The 18,715-nt window shown below is 40.6% G+C and overlaps 1 protein-coding gene across 30 annotated transcripts in view; it reads right to left on the bottom strand.

The window, feature by feature from the left end:
- nrxn3b (neurexin 3b) overlaps positions 1–18,715 on the bottom strand; it is a 623,191-nt gene that overhangs the window by 590,403 nt on the left and 14,073 nt on the right. For 25 of the 30 annotated variants that reach the window (XR_013199929.1, XM_077219922.1, XM_077219921.1 and 22 more), the window contains exons 3-4: positions 14,219–14,236; positions 12,550–12,579 (exon numbers count right to left, since the gene is read on the bottom strand). The exons of the other annotated variants lie outside the window; for them this stretch is intronic. Coding sequence is in view for 24 of the 25 variants with exons in the window: in XM_077219922.1 (XP_077076037.1) it covers positions 12,550–12,579; positions 14,219–14,236 (48 nt within the window). In the remaining variant the exon portion in view is untranslated. The remainder of the gene's footprint in view (positions 1–12,549; positions 12,580–14,218; positions 14,237–18,715) is intronic. 30 annotated transcript variants of the gene reach the window in all.

Below are 18,715 nucleotides of genomic sequence, written 5' to 3'. Positions count from 1 at the left end.
TAAATAGATAATAATATTGACGCACATATGCTTTTCTGTCTCATTATTGCAACATCTCTCTCTCTCTCTCTCTCTCTCTCTCTCACTCACTCTCTCTAATAACTGCATTAATAATTGCATAAAGCCGAGGACACACTTACTCTAAGGCCGGTTATGAATGTAATTTGATACTTATGACTGATCATGCCCAGACGCGTGTTCAGCGTGTTCAGTCTGTGTTCACAGTCGGTGTTAAAATCTGTTACAGTCGATGGAAAACAGTCATTCTTAGAATGTTTCAGCAAGTCGTTAAGTTTGCAGCATTAGTCTATCAGTGGCTCAAACCTTCGTTACAAACTCTAAAATGACGTTTTGGAATTGGCAACGGCGGCATGTGATTAGATTCGTAAGAAATTAGTCCTACATACAAGAGCGTTTTAATGAAATAAACTTGCCAAACATCTTGAAATACAACAATGTTTTGAGGTGTAACTGTAGTATAAGTGGAATAAATGACTCCGGGCCGTTGAATTATTAGAAAAATAATGCACACCCGAGGTGTAACGGTCACTCCGCTTCGCGTCCACCTCGGGCATTACCACCTCGGGTGTACATTATTTTTCTAATAATTGAATGGCCTGTCGTCAATTATTCCTTACGCAGTCACTGTATTCAAGCCATCTGCTGTTTGAGTTAAATCCTGTAAAAATAATGATGAAATCTGCAATTCTGAACCTTTTTATACTTTTGTTAGATACCTAATAAACTTTAAACAAATTTGTATCTTTATTCTAATGCTTCATGTTTCTATTTATTGCATTTGTTCGTTATTTTTTTACTGAATATTAACTTGAAAAGAAATGACAAAAATTTGATTTAGGAATTATTACAGCAAAACTAAAAGTTCAGCAAAGTAAAAAAGATAGAAAAGAAGAGAGATCAGAGGCTGAAATTTCTGAAATACACGGCACTGTTTTTTATTTAATTTGATATTATTTGTATAAATAGAATTTCAGTCTTTTTTGTATTCAACCCTACTATATATTATACACTGTATACACATGCACTTTCACTGCATAAAAGGGCTGCAACAACTAATCGATAATAATTAATAATCAAAATAACCGAAAATGAATTTGATTATCAATTAATTGGGTGAGGTGTTTGGAAAATGTCCGCCAGTTTGCATTGTTTGAAAGACAACATTGGGCAGGATGTGGAATGACATTTTACTTTATATTAAATAAAATACAGAAAATAAAAAAATGGGCTTATCAAAGAAATAATTTTAATTGAAACTGACAATTTTAGTTTAATTGAATATGAAAATAATCATTGCAGCCCAGTATACTAAACTGTATTTTGTTTACTATACAGTACATGGTACACTACATACTGTATACTATACACTATGTACTATTTATGCAGTACTATAGTAGTACTGTAAACTTCACACTATATACTATGGTATACCATGTTGTTGCAAGGTGATTCAGAGGGTCAGTTGTCTTTTGGGACATACGAGTTTGAAGTGTGTGTGCATGTGCATGCATCTAATGTATCACAGTCCCAAGAGATGGGGATTTTCGGATGAATCCACCCAGAAATCTACAGCACTGAAATGTACAGAGACGATGAGAGAGAGAAAATGAGAAAGTCTTTGTTCAGAGGCAGAATTTTCAGGGGATAATTAGTAAGAGTGAGCGCTGAGGACTGGGGCCGAAGAGTGAAACTCTAAAGCTCCAAGCAGAGATTATCTAAACCAGAGCTGAACTTCTCCTGACTCTTCTAATCACTCCTCAAAGACGACTAGTCGCATAGCATATCTCTCACGCTGCAGTAGCCAGCTACCCCACCCAGCCCCAGTCACTTCAGACCTTAGTCCAGTCTTATGCACGCTCTAGATTAGTTCTGAGCAGAAACCGTTTGGATGACCTTCAGCCACCAGTAATTTCATCATCCCCAGCACCAGCACACTGATCCTCAGCCATTAGCCTAAGCTAATAACTTCTTCTCATCTCACTAAAACATAAGTATAGGGTTGGTGCAGTGCTGATTTAATTTCCCTCCTCCAGTACATGAAATAAAACTGTTACGATTAGCTGTCTCTTCCATTATCTGCTATGTGTGGGGTTGCTAGCAAAGTATAATTTGTTCATTTATGTAAATGTTTAGGCCTATTTATCATTTTATATGTGTCTAGTGTCAGAATAACTTCAGGCTTGTCTACACTTGACATGTCAAAGCCATGTGTCATCTCAGAATGTTGACTAGCCAATCAGATGTAAGCTCATACTTTACTTAAAATGCAACCCTACTTTATCTTCAAAAGCAATCCATTGGCAAACTATTGAACAGGAAAATAATTTCACAAATAATCTGAATATTGGTAACTGTCTAAATTTAGGGCATCAGAAATTGTATCATCTTCTAGTATTTTGGCTAAATTAAAAGCACAATTTCGAAAAGTTGCTAATTTGATTGATTGATTCTAATCGCATCATGTTAAATCCTTATTTCAGTTTTCACATGAAGTTAGTGTAGAAAATGTAGAAATCTGTCGAATATAAAGGGGAAATTGTAGTCTTGTTTTGTATTGTGCAGACACAATACGATGCTACAAGAATTTGCTCAAATCACAAGGTCAACAACAGCAAAGAGATCCAACTGTTCGGTTTATATGAAAGATTCTGTCTCAGCATCTCTGGTTTTAAAGCATAAATATGTGGTGGTGTTGAAATACACTCGACCTGCCCCTTGAGTCACTGTCACGAATGCAGCCTCTGTGGCTCCCTCCGCTCACCACCAGAGGTCACCATCTCCTGAGTACTAATTCCTTGGACTTCATTTCCCATATACCCCGTACCTGTGGCTGATTTGACTCACAGGTGTTTCCTATTGACCTTCTCTATTTAAACTGTGCTCTCAGCTTCCTCCTTGCGAAGTCTTGTCTTGCCATGCAACCATTTCTGAGCGTTTATTCCGTGTGTGATTACCCGTGTATGGCCTGGACTGTTTATTGGACTTTGATTCTTTGCAGCCTGCCTATTCTGATTGTATCTGCCTTGTCATCTGATTACCCTGTGTGTTTGTCGCCTGCCCTGATCTTCAGCCTGAACCCTGACTCTGATTCTGCCTTGTCTGCATTGTACTCGAAGCCTGTGATTGAACTCTGCCTGTTTGACTCGCATACTGTTTTAATAAAGCTGCACATGGATCCTCACGCTACTGCCTCTTCGTTACAGAAGACTTCGCCAGATCTCGATCCAGCGGCGTTCTATCACTTCACCACAGAGGTCACTGCTCAAGCATCGGTCCTGGCCACACACCAACAACAGCTCAACCGATTGACTGCTATTACTGAAGATCTGGTAAAGGCATTACAATCACTTCAACTCCCAGCACCCAGTGAGCCTGTTCCAACCCCCACTCCGCCTCAGGCACCGACTATTCCCCACACCTCCAGTCCTCGTCTCGCCTTCCCCGAAAAGTTTAATGGATCTCCAGACAGATGTAAGGGATTCTTACTTCAATGTTCTATGTTTGTCAATCAACAACCCATGTTATATCCTGCAGATGAGAACCGCATCGCATTTGTGTGTTCACTTCTCACGGGGAGAGCGTTGGATTGGGCTACCGCAGTATGGAGAGAGGATAGACCCACTTTTCCTTCATTTAGGGATTTTATTCAACGTTTCAAAGAGGTGTTTGAGCACTCCGTTGGAGGAAAGGAGGCGGGTGAGCAACTGCTATCCCTCCGGCAAGGAAGGGGTTCGGCGGCGGATTATGCATTATCATTTCGCACTCTCGCAGCTCAGACAGGGTGGCCAGACGATCCTCTCAAGCTCCACTACCGTAAAGGTTTGTCTATGGAGTTGCAGTCTGAACTTGCCTGTCGCGACGAGGGGAGGTCACTGGAGCAATTCATCGAGCTATCCATCAAAATCGACAATCTCCTTCGATCTCGTCGCACCAACCGTCTGTCCACTTCCCCCATGTCACTCGCTGCAGTTAACTCTGACGTAGAACCCATGCAAATTGGCGTAACACGCATCAGCGAGGAGGAGAGAGAGAGACGGATTCGACAGAGCCTATGTTTGTACTGTGGATTACCGGGACATTTAAGAGCAACCTGTCCTACTCGTCCGTCCCGCAATCCCACTGTGGTGAGTCCGATTCCCAAATCTACTTCTAGTTTAGAGATTGCAGTTACTCTGGAGATAAATGGGAGGGTCGTCGAGACAGTAGCATTGATCGACTCGGGGGCTGCAGGAAACTTCATTGATATGTCTTTTGCTGAAAATAACCATATTCCCCTTGTTCCCTATGACTCTCACTTGGCAGTCGCAGCGCTAGATGGCCGACCTCTGGGCTCCGGTCGCATCAAATTCACCACTGAAGATCTGCAGTTGAGCACTGGAGTCCTCCACACTGAAACAATCCGTCTTGCTTGTGTTTCAATCACCACAAAATCCCATCATCCTCGGACTTCCATGGCTGGAGCTGCACAATCCCTCTATCTCCTGGACTAAGAAGCAAATCACTCAATGGTCAGACTTCTGTCTTCACAACTGTCTACACAACTTGCCCGTCAAGAAGGGGAGCGAGACTTCCTTAACAGAACCACTTCTCAGTGTCTATCAGGATCTAGCCGAGGCATTCAGCAAAGTGAAAGCAACACACTTACCTCCTCACCGAGACAGCGACTGTGCCATAGATCTTCTCCCAGGATCACAACCTCCCAAGGGCAGAGTCTTTCCGCTGTCACAACCCGAAGCAGAGGCTATGAGATCCTACATTCAGGAGGAACTCGTCAAAGGTTTCATTCGTCCCTCCACGTCACCCGCATCAGCAGGCTTCTTCTTCGTCAAGAAAAAAGATGGAGGTCTTCGTCCTTGTATCGACTATCGATCTCTCAACGACATCACAACCAAGTTCCGTTATCCTTTACCTCTCGTCCCTGCAGCTCTCGAACAACTCAGACAAGCAAGATATTTCACCAAACTGGATCTTCGTTGTGCCTATAATCTCATCCGCATTCGTGAAGGGGACGAGTGGAAGACCGCCTTCTCCACCACGACGGGGCACTACGAATATCTCGTTATGCCGTTCGGCCTGTCCAATAGTCCTTCCGTGTTTCAGGCTTTCATTAACGACGTTTTCAGAGACATGCTGAACCAAAATGTGATTGTTTACATTGACGACATCCTCATCTACTCTGAGACTTATGAGGAACACGTTAAACACGTCAGAGCGGTTCTGAAACGTCTCATTCAACACCAATTGTATGTCAAAGCAGAGAAGTGTGAGTTCCACCAAGAAACCATCTCCTTCCTCGGGTATGTGATTAGCTCGGGAGGGGTCGCCATGGACGAGAAGAAGGTACAGGCGGTAGTTCACTGGCCCCAACCTACTACTCTCAAGGAACTACAACGCTTCCTAGGTTTCGCCAATTTCTACCGGCGGTTCATCCGTGACTTCAGCAGTATCGCTGCCCCTATGACATCGATGATCAAGAAGGGAACCCACCGTCTAACCTGGTCCTCAGCAGCCATAGCAGCGTTCCGCTCACTAAGAGAGCGATTCACGTCCGCTCCCATCCTGCACCATCCCGATCCTGAACGTGAGTTCATAGTGGAAGTAGATGCTTCAAGCACAGGCATTGGGGCAGTGCTCTCACAACGCCAGGGGGAACCTCCCAAGCTTTTCCCCTGTGCTTTCTTCTCCCGTAAATTAAACTCTACCGAGCAGAATTATGACGTTGGCAACCGCAAACTTCTCGCAATGAAGGCAGCGTTCGAGGAGTGGCGTCACTGGCTGGAAGGGGCTAAACATCCTTTCACTGTTCTCACTGATCATCGTAACCTTGAATATCTGAATTCAGCCAAGCGACTCAACCATCGACAAGCCAGATGGTCACTCTTCTTCACCAGATTCGATTTAGAGTTACTTATCGTCCAGGCTCTCAAAATACCAAGGCGGATGCTCTCTCTCGACTTTATGAATCAGACCTCCTGTCGCCAGATCAAGAACCCATCATTCCATCCACTATCATTCTCGCACCTGTGCAGTGGGACATACTAACCGAAATCGCAGAAGCCCAGGTCATCGAGCCACCACCGGCTGAAACCCCATCCAACCTAATGTACGTTCCCCTGGCTCTAAGACAGAGAGTAATACACATGGTACACAATAACCCCAGTTCCGGGCATCCAGGTATAACGGCTACAGTACAACTCCTCAACAACAAGTTCTGGTGGTCATCTATACGAGCGGACACCATCACATTCATTCAAAATTGCACCATCTGCAATACCTCCAAATCTCCGCGTCAATTACCTGCCGGCCTTCTTCATCCATTACCCATCCCGCAAAGACCATGGTCACACATCGCCATCGACTTCGTGACGGACCTACCTCTCTCTCAGGGCCACACTACCATTCTCACGGTAATTGATCGTTTCTCTAAAGCCTGCAGACTAATACCTCTTCCCAAACTCCCCACTGCCCTGGAGACTGCTGAGGTCCTCTGCAATAATGTTTTTCGATTCTATGGTCTACCGGAGGATATAGTCTCTGATCGGGGTCCACAGTTCACCTCCCGAGTCTGGTCCGCCTTCTGTCAGCTACTGAACATTAATGTCAGCCTAACCTCCGGATATCATCCTGAAGCCAACGGTCAAGTGGAGAGATTAAACCAGGAACTCACCCGCTTCCTTCGTTCATATTGCCAGAAGAATCAGTTCGACTGGAGCCGCTATCTGTTATGGGCGGAGTACGCTCAAAATTCACTCCGCAAACCATCTACAGGGCTCACCCCCTTTCAGTGCATCCTAGGCTACCAACCCCCATTGTTTCCGTGGTCTGGAGAACCCTCGGACTTACCTGCAATTAATTCGTGGTTACAACGCAGTGAGGAGACGTGGAATAATGCTCATGTGCATCTACAAAGAGCAGTGCATCGCACCAGAGGACAGGCCAATCGTCATCGGCGAGCCAATCCCAACTACCAACCGGGGCAATGGGTTTGGTTGTCCACCCGTGACATACGGCTCCGGTTACCCTGCAAAAAGCTCAGTCCCAGGTACGTGGGTCCTTTCAAAATCATTAGACAAATCACTCCAGTTTCATTTAGATTAGCCTTACCTGACCATTACCGTATCTCACCCACCTTTCATGTCTCTTTGCTCAAACCCGCTGGTGGTCCGAGAGGAGAGGAGGTCCTAGATGGGGCTGGTGACCAGAGAGCTCCTCCCATCATCATCGACGGTCAGGAGGCCTACCGGGTCCATGAAATCCTGGACTCTCGACGTCGGGGCAGGTTCCTCCAGTACCTCGTGGACTGGGAGGGATACGGTCCAGAGGAAAGATCCTGGATCAATGCTAATGATGTTCTAGACCCTTCACTCACTACTGATTTCCACAGAGATCACCCGGACAAACCTGCTCCAAGATCTCGAGGAAGACCCCGGCGTCGTTTGCCTCCTCGCGTCAGGAGCCGCTCACAGGGGAGGGGCTCTGTCACGAATGCAGCCTCTGTGGCTCCCTCCGCTCACCACCAGAGGTCACCATCTCCTGAGTACTAATTCCTTGGACTTCATTTCCCATATACCCCGTACCTGTGGCTGATTTGACTCACAGGTGTTTCCTATTGACCTTCTCTATTTAAACTGTGCTCTCAGCTTCCTCCTTGCGAAGTCTTGTCTTGCCATGCAACCATTTCTGAGCGTTTATTCCGTGTGTGATTACCCGTGTATGGCCTGGACTGTTTATTGGACTTTGATTCTTTGCAGCCTGCCTATTCTGATTGTATCTGCCTTGTCATCTGATTACCCTGTGTGTTTGTCGCCTGCCCTGATCTTCAGCCTGAACCCTGACTCTGATTCTGCCTTGTCTGCATTGTACTCGAAGCCTGTGATTGAACTCTGCCTGTTTGACTCGCATACTGTTTTAATAAAGCTGCACATGGATCCTCACACTACTGCCTCTTCGTTACAGTCACTGACTCAGCCCAAAAACAAGCCCTCTCTGAATGATAGACTGAACATCTTCAAAATACAGCCTGTTCATGCACTCAGCAACACGACAACCTCAGAAACAAGAGACACTGCAACATTATATGCCTCAGAAATGGAAGTATTATTTAAATAAGAAGACAGACACCACCAAAACATCTCAATATCATTGTGAATTATACGATTAATCTGTTTTGACCGCAAAAAATGGTTTCATAATCAGCACTGATGGCTGGGCTGTCTGGACAAGAAGATCCCAGATCCCAAAGGCTCACAAACTTTACTATTAAAATCTGCAGCAGGTAATGCTTATTAGTGGTAGCTAAAGATAAGGCCTACTGATATAATAAGGAACACATGCAATACCTTTGTTTCTGCCTACAAAGGGGTTGGTTGAAGAGGTTCCACAGAGACAAACAGGAAGGTAGATGTCAACAAGAAGGACAGTGGGAAAGAGAGAGACAGGGACAGTAAATTGGAGGATGACAGTTCTGCACACATACATATTCAGGACAGATTCACATGCACTTTAGAATAATGTGAGCATGCAAACTGCAGTTTCTGACTTGAATTCCCTGTACTACAGAATTAATATAGACATAATTGTTACCTCATCCATATCACTTGAACTGAGGTGGAAAATAAAAAGTTACTGTTACTCAAACTAACAGATGCTCAGGGACAGTTTGGCACTATTTTGTATTTCTGGTCTGGAAGACAGGCATATGTTGATTCATACGTATATTCAGCTGTATCTTTCTCCATGAGGACTAACCTATTCTATGTCAAGTTCAAAGGCTTTGATGTCAGCACACAAGTGCTTGATTCATGTCTGTGTGGCTGTCCATCTCCACCATAGGCAAGCTGCAACCAAGAGAATTGTACATTTCTGTGCCAAGTGACCTAAATTAGTGTGAATACCCTTATGAAAAAGAAGTATATTTCAAGTTCATTTTATGATGTATACTTGAGTAAAGTTCAAGTATACTTTAATATCAATGTACTAGTAGTGAAATTGTAAGTGTACTATTTCAATACTTGGGACTAAATTGGCCCAGCTTTTAAAAGTATATGTTTCATATGTATATGTACTATAAGAGTATATGTACTATAAGAGTAACAGTAGTAAACTTTAGGTGCACAACTTGTTCACTACTACAACTACATTTCTCATTTGCACTGCATCTGTACTACAAACTTAAAAGTATACTAGTAGTTTACTATTTTAAAACTTGTAGTACATTTTTTAAGTTTAAGAAAGTACATTTTGAAGTGTACTCTCAGTGAACAACTAGGTTAATGTGGTTTTATACTGCAAGAATACTTTTACGTTTTTAAGTGAACATAACATTATACTTATAGTTTACTATTAATATAATATTTTTGCATTTTAAGTATACTAATATTTTCCTATTTAGGTATTACTTTTTTATACTTGAAATATACCTTTAATTGTACTCTATCCATTTTAACATAAAACATTTTATTCTAGCTTCATGCATTCTTTTTTTCAACACTTGAATTTGGGTAAGCTTCATAAAATAAACAAAAGAATTTTAAACAAAAAGATGAGAAAATCGCATTTTTGTCAAAGACTACGTCCGGATTGGATTTAGAATTATGATCATAGAGTAGATCAAAGCTTCACAGTCTTTTCCTCCTCATGGGTTGAACATTTCATTCGGTAACATTAGACAGTTTTGAAATATGCTGTTTAATGTTTGATGATTGCGTTATTTTACATTTGCATAAGCAATCTTCTATCGCCTGTTTCTGCTGCTTCTTCAAAATCTGTTTTTGATCCGGAGATTCTGTACTAGGAGATGCGTAATAGCGCCCCCTTACTGTATAAAAGTAAAAACATGGATTGTCAGAAAATTCAGTCAATGGTGGGGAACGAGTAAAGTAGATTTGAAGTAAATGTCTAGTTACACTACCAGTGGACTAGCCAACAAAAATTCAGATACACAGAATTAGGAACATCTGTTTTCTTTACTCAATATTTTCAAACAATGTAGCCGAAGTTTATAAGACTATATGTAAAACTATGCGAAAAAAGGTATTTATTAGGCGATACTACCAAATACCTTATTTTTTAAGTATTTTAATTAATGAACACATTTTACGAAAAACATAATTTTTTAGCTGTGCCCCAAATTTTTCCTACAACCCGGTTACCATTATTTTCCATTGGACAAGTAACATCATTTGGACCCTTTCGACAGCATGGCAGAAAGACAAGTATATAATCTCATTCCATGAATCTCATTTATTCTGTTTCAAATTGTAGTGTTGACTACAATCATCAAGCTTGCCTATTTAACCATGTTACCAGAACTTTTGTAAGAAAAGAGATCAAACATTTTTTGATAGGTTTATTAATAACTATAAATCAACATTTAGTCAGAAAGCTCCTATTGAGTGACAACTTAATTTAGTTTAAATTTGCTACCATTTTATTTGCAACCCTTTTATTTATTCTGACATTGATTTTAGTGTTTTACTTAATTAAAGATGCATCTGTATTTGATGTTTAATCCTAGAATATAACACAATTACAAATCTGATTTTTAAATTGTATTTGGACATTAATTTCAGAAATGGGACTACAAAATAGCACAAAATACTTTTAATTTATGTTAAACAATATTATATAAAATTATAATATAACATTTTATATTACACTGAACAAAATTATAAACACAACACTTTTGTTTTTGTCCCCATTTTTCATGAGCTGAACTCAAACATATAAACTTTTTCTATGTACACAAAAGGCCTATTTCTCTCAAATATTGTTCAAAAACCTGTCTAAATCTGTGTTAGTGAGCACTTCTCCTTTGCCGAGATAATCCATCCACCTCACAGGAGTGGCATATCAAGATGCTGATTAGACACCATGATTATTGCACAGGTGTGCCTTAGGCTGGCCACAATAAAGGGCCACTCTAAAATGTGCAGTTTTATCACACACCACAATGCCACAGATGTCACAAGTTTTGAGGGAGTGTGCAATTGGCATGCTGTCTGCAGGAACGTCCACCAGAGCTGTTGCCCGTGATTTGAATGTTCATTTCTCTACCATAAGCCGTCTCCAAAGGCATTTCAGAGAATTTGGCAGGACATCCAACCGGCCTCACAACCGCAGACCACATGTAACCACACCAGCCCAGGACCTCCACATCCAGCATCTTCACCTCCAAGATGGACTTCGGGTGGAGACCAGCCACCCGGACAGCAACAATCGGTTTGCATAACCAAAGAATTTTCTACCCGTCTCAGGGAAGCTCATCTGCATGCTCCTCGTCCTCATCGGGGTCTCTCATCGGGGACTGCAGTTCGTCGCCGTAACCGGGCAGATGGAACTGTACCGGGCAGATGGCAGACAGCGTGTATGGCATTGTGTGGGTGAGCGGTTTGCTGATGTCAACGTTGTGGATCGAGTGGCCCATGGACAACAAACACAGGTGGATTTTATTGATGGCATTTTGAATGCACAGAGAAACTGTGATGAGATTCTGAGGCCCATTTTTGTGCCATTCATCAATGACCATCACCTCATGTTGCAGCATGATAATGCACGGCCTAATGTTGCAAGGATCTGTACACCATTCCTGGAAGCTGAAAACATCCCAGTTCTTGCATGGCCAGCATACTCACCGGTTGGGTGTTTGGAATGCTTTGGATCGGCGTATTCGACAGCATGTTCCAGGTCCTGCCAATATCCAGCAACTTCGCACAGCCATTGAAGAGGAGTGGACCAACATTCCTCAGGCTACAATCAACAACCTGATCAACTCTATGCGAAGGAGATGTTTTGCAATGCGGGAGGCAAATGGTGATCACACCAGATACTGACTGGTTTTCGGACATAGAAAAAGTCTAAGATCTTTGAGTTCAGGTCATGAAAAATGGGGGCAAAAACAAAAGTGTTGCATTTATATTTTTGTTCAGTAAAAATAATAATATAATGTTTATACAAACTATAATATATTGAGTTTGACCTTCACATGTTGACAACCTTCTTTCACTATTTAAAAGTTTGGGACAAAACCATCACGCAGATCATTCATATACCACAAATTTAAAAAAATCTTTCAAACTATTTAAAAGGAGTCATTCTATTAATATTCCCTTTTGCTTCCTTTCAGCAGTGTTCATTCAGAGAAGAGCTGTTCTGTTTAACTCAGGAATATATTATTTATAGCTGCATAGTAATTCTGCCAGTCTATGAATGATATCTAAGAAATACGGAGGAAAGATCAGTGATTGTACATTATGGGTCAGTTGCCACAGCAGTAGTCGAACGTAAGAGAGAGACTGTAACTTTCTATAACATCATAGGGGAGTCAAACCTGAGAAAACTTCACTTGTAACCTGTCAGTTCACCGCAGTATCACAGAGAGAAATTACATAATTCGGCAAGAGGACAATAATCATGCAGTGTCACGAGGGCAGAGCCAATCATAAAGCAGCATGCAGGTGCAAGAGAAGTCGCAACAAAAATCTAAACATGTTGGAAAATGTGCAATGAGAGAATTAAGACAGAGCATACCTTGTGGAGACTTCACCATATGTGCGAACCCTTGGGGAAGACAATGAGCATGATAGACAGAGAAAGAGAAAAATCTTGAGAACGCCAATACCAATACTGTTCAGGTATTGAGACCACTCATAGTTTGCTGACAGACAAACCATGGCTATCACACTAAATCTGAAGCTTTCTGCAATTAAAAAAGCTTCATTCAGAAAAGAAAGTGACTATAACATTTCTAACTCCCTAATCCAGAACAAATGTGCTAATAATTAGGACTGTCAATTAATTTAGTACAATTACATGTGTGTACAAGTCTGCAAATTTTATTTGATCAAAAATACATATAAATAATTACTGCAAACTATTATTACAATTGTAAAACAGCTGTATAATATATTTTAAAAAGTAATTTAGTCCTGTGATAACAAAGCTGAATTCTTAGCAGCCATCACTCCAGTCCTCAGTGTCACACGATCATTCTAATATCATCATAATCAATCTAGTATGCTTATGGGTCAGCTTGTAACATTTCTTATTATCAATGTTAAAAACACTTGTGCTGCTTCAATTTAATGTGAAAACTATGATAATTTTTTTCAGGATTATTTGACTTTTTTGTAATAAATGTAAAGGGCTTTACTGTCACTTTTCAATCATTTAAAATTTGTATTAAAAACCCTACTAACCCTAAATGTTTTAACAGTTGTGTATGTGTTTTTTTTTTTGTTTTTTTTGATTACTTAACATAGTGTAATCAATTTGATTATTTTTATATAATTGACAGTCCTAATTGTCATATTAAAGCATATTGTGTAATTTGACGCTTTCACACATACAGCCTTTGCCAGAAATTTAAATGTTTAAATATTCATTTATATTTAAATATTATGCCAGCTTTGAGAGTTTTACAACTTTTCAATCACAAATTTTTGTTGAAAAAATCATTTACTTTTATCATGTCAATTAATTTAGCCACAAAATTCTGCAAACTTGTGCATTCAGCTCCAAATAAATTGTGCACTCTCATCTTTCTAATAGAAATAGTGGTGTTGATGATTATTAATAGAAAATGTATTCATTGTTTTAAATACTCTGGTGGATTCCTAGAAAGCATGCATAGCTAATGCTAAACGTCGTCACCTCCACGACACACAGCCTTGGCTTGTAAAAATGGAATGAGCTCAACTTAATGAGGTTTGAGTATTTCACTACAAGCAAGGATTATGTTCACTGCCAGCACTGTGATAGTGTGCTGAAGTACAACATGACAACAAACACTATGCTCGTCTGTCAGGAGAACTGCAAGCCGGGAGAAAATGACCATTGTAATAGTGCTGTATGTTAAACACTGTACACACAAGCAAGTTTTAATTCAGTGCCATTTAAAATATGTAGCTGTATTTTTTATTGTTATTAATGGTAATACATTTTCACATATTTATTAAATCAATGCATTGAAACAGCATACTGAAAACTTAGTAACAGAGGAAAATATTTAAATTAACTGCATGCTAGGGTATGTGGGGTACGTGCACAAAGGTATTTGGAGTCCTGTTTTATGCGATTTTATGGCTTCATGTGTGAAAGTGTCTATTAAGTGAAGAATATTATTTTAATTCTCTTTATTTGACGTTTATCTAAATTTATACAGTATGTGAAGTGTTTTCACAGCCTAAGACTCACTTACCAGGAGTTTTGTTGACAGCTTTTGAGAAGATGGCACAAAGGGGAAGGAAGACAGAGAAAGTTCAACTGTTAGACACACTTTTGACTTTGCATGGAGGCTGTCATGCAAAACTTAAATTTTTTTTAGCTATAAACAGTTTGTCATGCAAGAGATCAGGACTGTCCCTTGCATGCCTATTACAAAACAATCCTGTGGAAGAAAAAGTCCATAATATCTGTTCCATTTTCTGAGAACCAGATTGACATTATTGTTTCAAATCACTCCATCACATTGAGAATATCGCTGCAGAGATATTGTATAGTGTCCAGAATGCCACAGCGTTCCTCACATACACTGGATGAGGCCATAAATCCAAGCAGGTTACTAAACCAGCTGTCTGATGTGGACCATGTGGATTTACGAGGTTGTGAGGTTTGTGGATTTCAGGAAACGCTGTGGACACAAAGAATTACTCTCACTGAAGACTCATGTGTGAATAGCTATCCAAGTAAATCATCCAATGTTGTTTTATGTTTCTGAATAAACCAGCTTAAATGAATGCACACTGATTGCATCAGGAGAACAGCATAGTTCAACCAAATAATTACATAATGTAAAACCTTAAACCAGACATTTGAGATTGTAAAGCTTTTATGAATCACCGGTATTAAATGAAATCTGACCAAATTAAACCAAAGAAATAACTTCAATATCAAGGGTTAATCATATTTTAATAATATAAAACCAAAGCATGCTGATGGACTGAGAAACTTTAGACTAAGATCAACTATACACTGTGTTTTTTTTTTCTTGCAGGATTGTACGAAACATTTATGAAATTTTCAAACACAGACGCCGTTGAAAAGTTATTGTGTTTCCTGGGAAGACAACAACCTACCAATTTAACATTGTATGCATTAGCCAGAGGATTTATCCAAAGTGACTGGCACTGTATTCAAGGAATACATTTTTTTTGGTTCTTTTTTACGAGTTCTCTGGTAACATTCCCTGGGAATTAAATCCATGACTTTGGTGTTGCGAGCAGAATGCGCTACCAGCTGAGCTAAATGTTGCATTTCATGTAGACAAGTTAGAACAAACATTTTTAATAGTATGCCTGTCCCTCCTTCATCAGAGGAAATTCTTCAGAAAAGCAATTAATCGGCCATCGTTGAGCATGTCTCACTAAGCAATCAAAGACTGATCATTTTACCAAATGAGGATAGAAATCTTTTATGATTCCCAAAACTTGCTATCTCAGAACGCAAAACCATGGCAAACACTGTACAATACGCACCATTCCCATAAGCCTGCTTTCTTTCTGGCTGGGAAAAAATCATATGGATTTTCTGAAGGCCATACAAAATCAGACATCTTATCTTGAGTCTGCTTTCCTGAGCTTTTTTTGTTTCTTTCCTGTCGTGCTTTCAGGGTTGGAACCAGAGGATGATCAGTTTATTTGTTCAATAATAGCTGGTCTGCCTGGCTTATTATATTTTCAAAAGGCTTTTAGGGCACACTTGTCAAGCTTTCAGGATTCGCTCGGTTTCTTAGCTTACAGCACTTTTGGTAAATTTAATCAACAGAGACAGTCTGATGTTTCACGTCTAAGTTTAATTGCAAAGTTGAATTGGCCTGCATATGCTGTGTTAAGGATGATGATGCTGGTACTTATCTTTCTTCTTTTCAGTTTTGTAGTACTCAAATCTGAGTACAGGACCATATTTTCATGGTCTTTTTGTGGTCTGTGTCGACTCGTGCTGCTCGATCTGCTCTCCGCTATTGTTTCTCTGGACAATGTGTGAGCTGTGGAAATTTGCATGACACTGACGCAAAACCAGACTTCATTCATCATTATTACACTGTCTGAATCGTTTAGACCCATCTTGACTAAACCCACTTGGACTCAACCTACTGTGGTCTCGGTCTGGACTTTACTTGAATAAACTGGTCTCGACAACAACACTCCTTCCTTTATCAACAAAATGGCTGCTTCTTAGAACAATACCCCTGCCTCCACTGTTAAATAAAAACATAGACGAGTGCAGAACCGGATTTCCAGACAGTGTCACTTTGGCTGGTTACTTGAAGTGAGAGAGAGAGAGAGAGAGAGAGAGAGAGAGAGAGGTTACTTGAAGAGAGAGAGAGAGAGAAGAGAGAGAGAGAGAGAGAGAGAGAGAGAGAGAGGTTACTTGAAGAGAGAGAGAGAGAGAAGAGAGAGAGAGAGAGAGAGAGAGAGAGAGAGAGAGAGAGAGAGAGAGAGAGAGAGAGAGAGAGAGAGAGAGAGAGAGAGAGAGAGAGAGAGAGGGTTTATCGCCTTCACGTGACCATATCCCTCTTAATGACATGCTGCTCAGCTTTAATCCCTTGCTCTATTTTTCATCCCCAAATATTTCATCCCAACATTTGCCCGCATTGGGTCAAAAGACAAATGCCCTGTAAGCCTTAATCAGGATGCTAGTCCTTTACCACTTTTTTTATTGACCTACTTTTGTAGTAAGATTATAGTAACTGTCATATTTCCATGTATATGTATTAATCCTCACAGCTAAGCCCACAGCGATTGTTTTGACTTTTTTGTTGTTGTTGCATCTTGTTTAGCATTAATTGCTTCTTATCTTGTCAAAGGTTAAAAATGTGTAGCTCGTAAGTGAAGAAAATAAGGTGCAGCTAATCACAGGAAAATGGTTCTTTTTCATTGAGTCTCTTAAAGATTAAAGCATCATTACTGAGTGACTACACTTCTTTGTAATGCAGTGTCTTGCAAATAAACTAACCGAGATTAAACAGATGGAAAGCTAATGGGTGCGTCTAAAATGTGACAAGCACAGAAACATCACAGGGTGTAATATTTTATTGTTGGAATTCACAGTAAAGTATTTGTGTATGCGTGTTATGTGGTCTCTGTGATCTCAATAACTAAATGCTTTGGCACAGTTTGCCAATGATAACCTATGATCCACATCGTCAGGCCAGACTGAATATGTGTTTTACGGCTAAACGCATATTGTTTTAATCTGCCTGCAGTTTAAGACATATTTCTACATGATAATACTGGTGGTTGCGCTCCAGCTGGGGTGGTGTGGCCCGTCTAGTGCTTTCATACTCACTGAGGTATGCGGTCTGCTTTCCTGAGCCATCTGCATGGTCTGAGGGTCTTTGCTAGCCTGTTGCCATGTCTGTTTGCATGTAAAACAAGTGCAGGTTGGACAGATTGCCTATATCGCTCATTACCAAGGGCAAACATTAAATTATTTATAAGCTCACATTTGTTACTTTCGTACATACTGTGTTTTCACTGTTAAGGCGAGACACGGCAGGCAAAAAAATCATTTTTTTTTTTCACTGGTCAATTTTGAGATTGAGATTGAGATTTTTGAGAAAGTCCAAAATACACATTTAGGTCTTTATTTTACTACACTAAACTGTCTGTTTGCGTGTGTAGATTTTGCCTAAATTCATCAAAAGTTGGCGTTCTAAATCATCCGCTGCTCCGCGATCCCTGTCTGCACCCTGTCATCACATGGGTCTCTCTCTCTCCTTTGCAATGCTGTCGGATCCAAATATGGTTATTTCCTGTTTATCAGCAACCAATCATGAAAGTAAACTGGGCGATTTAACTCAAAATGCTCAATCTCATTGGCTGATGCCAATTTCTGACAACGTGATTCGTTCAGAATCGTCACGTTATGCGCTCTGACATTATACACACATCACATATATACTATACTTTACACATACAAAACAATTACATTACAGAACATATTTCAGTTTTTGTATAATATAAATACTATATAATACTACACACATCTGTAATTGTGGGATCCTAAAGTGGTTGTGAGTCCCTCATGCAGATTCACCTGTGTCATGGACTGTTGATGTGTTGTTTTGGATGTTATGATCAGTAGTGGATGAAGCAATAATGAGTTTTGGATGTTAAACAGTGTACACATGGATTTTACTTATTTGATGAGGCAAAGATGGCGCCAGGATGTTTGCCGGCTTGCCACAGTCTGTCCTTGTCTCTTTTATTTGTAATGTTTCTTGATTGTTTTATCAAGCGCTCTGTTTGCTCCCCTCTGGTATATGATCGCATGACGCTATTTAATATTCGATCGGCTGTGTCTGATTGTTTATTTTGCGATCCCAGAGATGATTGGCATCTGCACTCGCATTATGTGCCAGTCGCATTGAGGAACATGTGTTACCTGCCGGGATGTCTGTGCATGTGGAGGAAACGGCGAAGGAGGCGTGGGAAGCGTTCTGGAGTCCTTGTGAGATCGAAGAAGATCGGGAAGTTTCCAGTCATCGGACCTGCTTCTTCGATGGCGGAGGCCGTGGTCGTGAACCTGAGATGTTCATACATTGTGCCTGTCTTCCCGTCTTCGGCGTTGATGCCTCAGTTTTCGCGGATGGTGTACGTAAGGCGACAGTCTGCAGATCGAGGAGTTAATCATCGGAATCTTCGCTCTCTACTACATGACGGGAGTCCGGTAACATTTTATGATTCCTCTCTGC

Source organism: Siphateles boraxobius, unplaced genomic scaffold, assembly GCF_051911475.1.
Source record: "Siphateles boraxobius isolate OS27281-9 unplaced genomic scaffold, OSU_SipBor_1 8, whole genome shotgun sequence".
Lineage (NCBI taxonomy): Eukaryota > Metazoa > Chordata > Actinopteri > Cypriniformes > Leuciscidae > Siphateles > Siphateles boraxobius.
This window is presented reverse-complemented; position numbering and strand designations above follow the sequence as displayed.